The 6,281-nt window shown below is 46.2% G+C and overlaps 1 protein-coding gene across 1 annotated transcript in view; it reads left to right on the forward strand.

Annotated features, from left to right (window-relative positions):
- Positions 1-3,222, forward strand: part of GPT2 (glutamic pyruvate transaminase (alanine aminotransferase) 2) — a 34,001-nt gene extending 30,779 nt beyond the window's left edge. The window contains exon 11 of the mRNA XM_008586549.1: positions 770-3,222. Coding sequence (XP_008584771.1) covers positions 770-860 — 91 coding nt within the window. The 3' untranslated portion in view covers positions 861-3,222. The remainder of the gene's footprint in view (positions 1-769) is intronic.
- The last annotated feature ends 3,059 nt before the right edge of the window (positions 3,223-6,281 follow it).

Here is a 6,281-nt window from a genome sequence, read left to right on the forward strand (position 1 = left end):
CAAGGGTTAAGATCCCCTTACCAGTCATCTTTAAGAAAAAAAAATTTTTTTTTTAAATAAATAATAAATTAAAAAAAGAGATGTCATGGGCTGTTAGCACCTGGAGTCGAGTCTTGACTTAGTCAAGGTCATGGGTAGTGTCCTCAGATGAACAAACCATGTCTCGTTGGTCTTTTCACCCTTAGTCAGGCTCACCTCCATGATTCATGGCTCATGCAAAAGTGGTGTAATCAAGAGGGCTGCCTCTGGGGTTGGGAGGCATATTGATGGGACAGAGGGAGGCATTAGTTACCATGGCATCTTGGGGACTCCTTTGGAGGGAGAGTTGGGGCTAGAGGTTGTCTCACTGTCGTAGACGGAGTAGTGAAGATAAAAAAGGCCCATTCAGTAGGAGTGAAATCTCACTATATCTGTAGGAAAGACCAAGAGTCATGCTCTAGAGCAAGTTCAGTACACTGGTCAAAAGGTTGTGCTGGCCTTCTGCAGTGATGGGCGGATACGTCCTAGTGAGCTGCCCCAGCTCATCGCTTTTGTTTCCATGTGTTCCTTGGGTTAAAAAATAAATGTATGAATGGGGAGGAGTGGTTGAACAAGTGCCGGGCACCGTGCAGGGGCCAGAGCTGTGGAAGCGGACGAGACGGCCCCGCCCTCCCCGCGAGCTGGCCTGCACCGGCTCCTCCGCAGTCCTGGAGTTGAGGGATGAGCTGCAGGATTCATCCTCTTCCCTTGTCCAGAGCAAGCAGGCTGACACTGTTCTCCTTCCCTACAGAATGACCATTCTCCCTCCAGTGGAGAAGCTGAAGACGGTGCTCCAGAAGGTGAAAGACTTTCACATAAAGTTCCTGGAGAAGTACGCTTGAGGACGCCTCAGGGTCCAGAGGGAGGCCCGTCCTCGGGTCTTCTCCTGATTCCCACCTGGGCCAGGCTGAACTCACCTACCCCGTGACCCCGCCTCAGGCCTCACGGAGGTCACTGGTCGCGTTCATCATCATTTTGCCACAGGAGACTTCTTTCTTTGTGCCTTGACGTTGGGAGCACTTCTCTTCTGAGCAAACAGATTTGCGATGTCTCGGAGGCCCTGATTTTTTTCATGCAACCAAAGTAGAGGGGACTTGCTCAGCAGATATGCCTGGCACTCTCCGAATCTGTTATTGTTGTTGCTTTTGGAAAGTTCATTTGGGGTTTTAAACCAGCAGGATGTGTTGAGTGAGATGTTTCAGATCTGGAGAAACAACCAGGTGTGGGGAAATGTATAGTTTAAACATGGTGAGGACTGGAAATCCAGAACTCACCAACATGATCTGTGAAATAAAACCCTTAGTGGTGTGAATATCTAGTCCTTCCAAGAGTAGAGCCTGGAAGTCCAGTGGGGGTTCAGAGAGGGTCCACCATTCTGGCCTGGAGGTAGATAGCCTATCTCAGACGAGAGTGGTGAGATCGGTAGCACAAGGGTTGGACAGGATGCCAGGCTAGGTTGTGGTGGTCATGGGGCTACAGCCAAAGTCAGAGGGTCCTGCGGGGGAGGAGCGGGTGTGAGCCAGGCTCCTTGCTGACCCAGGTGTCTGCTTCTGAACAACACAACGGGTAGTGAGGTCTCTGCACACAAGGGCTTTGGGGATGAAGGGTTCTCTTGAACATGCTTAGGCTGGACTTTGGGGACATGGTACAGCCCAGCAATATCCCTGCCTGGTAGCAAGCGGATTCATCCCATTGGTTACCCAAAGACAGTTCTATCCCAAGGGCTTGAATGATCTTTTACACACGTTGCCTCCTGCAACACAGCAACAGGGACAACGAAAGACTGAAAATGTCCTAATCCGGGAGGGAGGTGCTCAAGGACTTGACGAACAGTCAAGCCCCTGTAGTTTCTTGAATTGTTCCAAACTGAATTTGGCCCGTTTCCTAACTCTTAACTGGTAAAAGTGCCCTGTATCCTGGCTGCTGTTGAGGAGTACATGAGATCTGATTGGAAGTTTATTGAAGTATTTCAGTGCAAAGTGCTTTGCCTTCACGTTAGCTTTTGGCCCCCTTCACAGATCTTCAGACCGTGTCCTGTGACATCAGTCGTCTCTCCAGGCCAAATGAGTATCAGCCACCATGCATGCAGCTTCCCTGTCATGAGCAAACCTGAACGGGGGCCCAACCCACACCCCAAGGAGGCAGGTGCTCCAGGCAGCAGCAGGCTTAGTGCTCTCTTCCCGTTCAGCTGGAGCCCTGCCCCTCACCATCTGCCCTCTCCAGTGGGAATTTAAGGGAGCCAAGGCCAGCTCAGGAGTCTGGGGACCCAGCAAGTCCCAAAATGGAACTGAAGGAGCTGGAGAGAGAAATCTGAAGAGGCTAAAGAGTGGGGTTTGAAAGCAGCCTCCTGTGCTATAATTTCCACACTGGGTCTATGCAGGGGGATGAGATAGAAAACTTCAAACTTTCATTACTCACTAGCATTACAGTGCCCACGAAGAAAGTAGCCACAATATCAAATAACAAAAGGGAATGTTTTAACTTTTCCTCCCTTGACATATTGAAAAAATTGCACTTTTGCTTGTTGTATGATATATAGACCAGGATGGGTCCCAGAGTCATGAGATTCCTGGTGGAAAGGTTAAAGAGTAGAAGCTAGTCTATTTTTTATATTTTTGTAACAATTGCTTTTTTCATGGGATGGGAGAGGGTAGTATTTATAGTCTTAACAAGTCCAGTAATTTTTAATCTCTAAAGATTATAAATAGTCCCAAAAAACTTTACAACGTTTACATGATTTTTTAAAAGATGCCATATAACATTTGATTTGCTTTTAAAAATAAATGAATAATATGGTCCACTAGTTTAGGAAGTTAACTTCAGATAGGAATGCTGATCGTGGTAGATTGGATTTTCTGTACATTCTCTTCTGGTGCCTTTCCTATTTGGGCACCACCCAGGAAAGTTGATCGTCACTTGGGGTTGCACTTTGAATCTACACCTGTGAAGTTTCTGTCAGATCTGTGTGTGGGTGATGCCGGGGAAGCTCGTGACCGGCTGTACCTTGGGCGGCCCATCACCTCACACCTCAAGCCTGGGCTGGTTGTTTCTGTTCTGATGTGTGGAGTTTTCAGGAAGAGCAGACAGAGACCTGTATATGGCTATTTTCCAGTCTAGGTTCTCACAGGCATCTCCTAACAAAGGTACTTAATGATAGCTCTGCTGGAAATTTTTGAACAATAAAATATGTGTCCAAAATGGTGACTGTGTTTAACTTTCCTTGTGGTTTAAATCTAAAAACTTCAAGTTTGAATGGACATCACTAATTTTGCATATTTTTGTAATTTATGTCCCTTGCACAATAGTGAAAATTTGAGCTGGGTGTTTTTTGTTTTGTTTTTTGTTTTTTGTGGGTTTTTTTGTCACGAGGTGGAGAACTTCGTGGATTCTTTGAAATAGAATGTTGTGAAAATGAACGCAGACTGGCTTTCTGGTGGAAGTGAAATAAGAACTAACAGCTTCTTCATAGGGGTTAGCGGAGGCCAGGCAGGAAAGAAGCCCTATGAGGCAAAGGGGAGTTGTTTCTACAAGGGATTTCATTAACTTTCCCCAGGCTTTCCCATATCCACATTGATTTTGATGTGTAGTTTTAGAGCTCAGAACTTTTTTTCTGTGGGCTGGCCAGTGGCTCATTTGAGAGAATGTGGTAACACCAAGAGAATTTAATAACACCAGGGTCAAGGGTAACGATCCCTGTGCTGGCCAGGCACAAAAAAACGAAGAACTCCTCCCCCAAAACTAAAATTCTGTCTTTATTAAAGAAAATTTGGAAACTATGAAAAGAAAAAAATTAGAACTCTTTCAGTTGGAAGCAATAGAAACCTGCTCAAAAGTAGCTTAAGCAGAAAAGAAGAACATATTGCCTCATATTGTTTCGACTCTGTTAAATGCAAAGCTCGTCTTGTTCAGCTCCACATTAAATTCCAAGGAAGGACTCTGATTGGCTACCTTGGCCCCTGTTCCCTTCCCTGAGCCAGTCTCTGTGTCCCGTGAGAGTAGAGTGCTTCGGCTGGCCCTGTGCACGGAGGAGGAGGTGGAAAAGAGACTTCAGGGCCGAGCCCGTGGCGCACTCAGGAGAGTGCGGTGCTGGGAGCGCATCAGCGCTCCCGCCGCGGGTTCAGATCCTATATAGGGATGGCTGGTGCGCTCACTGGCTGAGCGCGGTGCGGCCGGTCTCAAAAAGGACAAAAAAAAAAAAAAGACTTCAGATCACCAGCCAGCCCCATTGGAGGCATAACACTGAAGAGAGGCTGCTCCCCGTAGGAGAGGGGGTGGAGGTGATGCTGCACCGACAAAAGCCATCTCTCACACGGCTTTTTTAGAGAGGGGATGGAGCAGGGAGTGGTGGGTTCAAGGTGGGCTGAGAGTCATTTCTGGTTGAGAGCCATATGGACTGGAGATGCTCCGTCTTCTCTCACCACACACACACACACACCGGTGATGCTGCACCAACAAAAGCCATCTCTCACAGGGCTTTTTTAGAGAGGGGATGGAGCAGGGAGTGGTGGGTTCAAGGTGGGCTGAGAGTCATTGCTGGTTGAGAGCCATATGGACTGGAGATGCTCCGTCTTCTCTCACCACACACACACACACACATGAACACATAGACCTTCTCTGGGGAGTAAACTTGGCACAGTTTATTGTACAGCAAGTCTATAGATACAGATTGGAAAAGATAGCTATTATTCTAGATTATTTTTAGTATAGAGCTTGCTGTAACCACACTTAGAAAGCCTTCAGTGAAGGTTTAAAGGACCCAGCATTAGCCACGACTTCTAGGGAATGGGGAATCAGAAGCTAATGCTCACTATCCTCAAGAGACTTACAGATGGATTAACCACAAGACAGTTTAATGCTCAAATTCTTTCACTTTTTTTGGAGGGGAGGGATGTGGCTGGTACAGGGATTGAACCCTGGACCTTGGTGTTATCAGCGCCACGCTCTAACCAACCGAGTTAACTGACCAGCCCAGTGCTCAACTTCTATCCACCCAGTGGTGTGAGGCTTAAAGGAAGTGTGTGGGTGAGGCACAGGTGGGAGAGGGATGGCCCTGTTCTTTACTAACTTGAGAGGGGGGCACCTGCTCACCTCTCCTCAGTGCCTTCTGAGGTCTGCCACATACCCTGTATTGGGCCTTCACCCTGCCCCCAAGCCAGACACCCCCAAGAAAAAGGAAGATGAAATTTACTGCCAGCCATTCACCCAGCTCTCTTCCTTAAGAGGAACAGGTGAGCTGGAGTTTCCTATTGAAATTTCATTTCCCACTTAGAAAAGAAGACATACTGAAATCTTGTTTGTCTCCTTCCTAATATTATCTACCTTTGCTCTGAATGCAAATAGTGGGGAATTCTTTGAAGTCCTTTAGAAGATATTAAATTTTAAAACTTTAAAAATGAATCCATACACAGCCTAATAAAAACATCAACCATCTCTTTAAAAAAAAAAAAAAAAAAAGGAACCAGAATCCTAGTGATGCTTAGAACAAGGTCAGAGCACCAAAGTGTAAAACAAAAAAATTCTGATTATCAAAGTAAACATGTTCATGTAAAAAAGCTAGAAAACGAAAAGCCAAGGAAGGAAATGTGAAATCCACTGTAATCCTCTATTTTCCTTCCCTCACCCTTACGTGAGTCTATACCCCATGGTCTTTGGAGGGGTTAGTATGTCCTTTTCCTCGAAATACAGTCTAACTCTTCAGAGACCGAAACTAATTTTAAAATGTGAAACTCAAGCCCCAAAGACAAATGTGGATCTTATCTCATGGAGCAAAACAGATCTCCGGGAATACAGCAAAAATGACATAGAGAGAATTAGAGACAAGAGACCGTGGCCCAGAGGCCTTCATGTGTTTTGCCTGAAATTCTTCAGGTGCTTTGAAAGTCCCTCGCTACATATCTGCCCTACCTGTGGCTTGGCTATCTGATTTCTTGGGTTCTAAAAGCCAATAAATCCTCCCTTTTGCCTAAATTAATTGGTGTTAACTTTCTGTTTGCAACCAAACCATATGCGCAGGGGGAAAAAATTGGGAAAAATTACTTTCATGTGTTTGGTCTGGAGAAATTCAAACAAACCTCTCAGCTTGATATTTTTAGCAGAGGACTGGAAGGAGGAGTTGGTATGGCCGTAGCTATCCACAACTATTGCCAGTTTTGTTAGGGCGATAAGTGAGGCTGGGCTCGTTTGGTTGGAGGCAGTGTGGATTCTGAGCAGGCAGTGGGGCCTACAGGGTCACCTTAAGATAACACTGTACTGGGACGGCCTGT

This window comes from Galeopterus variegatus, unplaced genomic scaffold (assembly GCF_000696425.1).
Source record: "Galeopterus variegatus unplaced genomic scaffold, G_variegatus-3.0.2 Scaffold4017, whole genome shotgun sequence".
Taxonomy (NCBI): domain Eukaryota; kingdom Metazoa; phylum Chordata; class Mammalia; order Dermoptera; family Cynocephalidae; genus Galeopterus; species Galeopterus variegatus.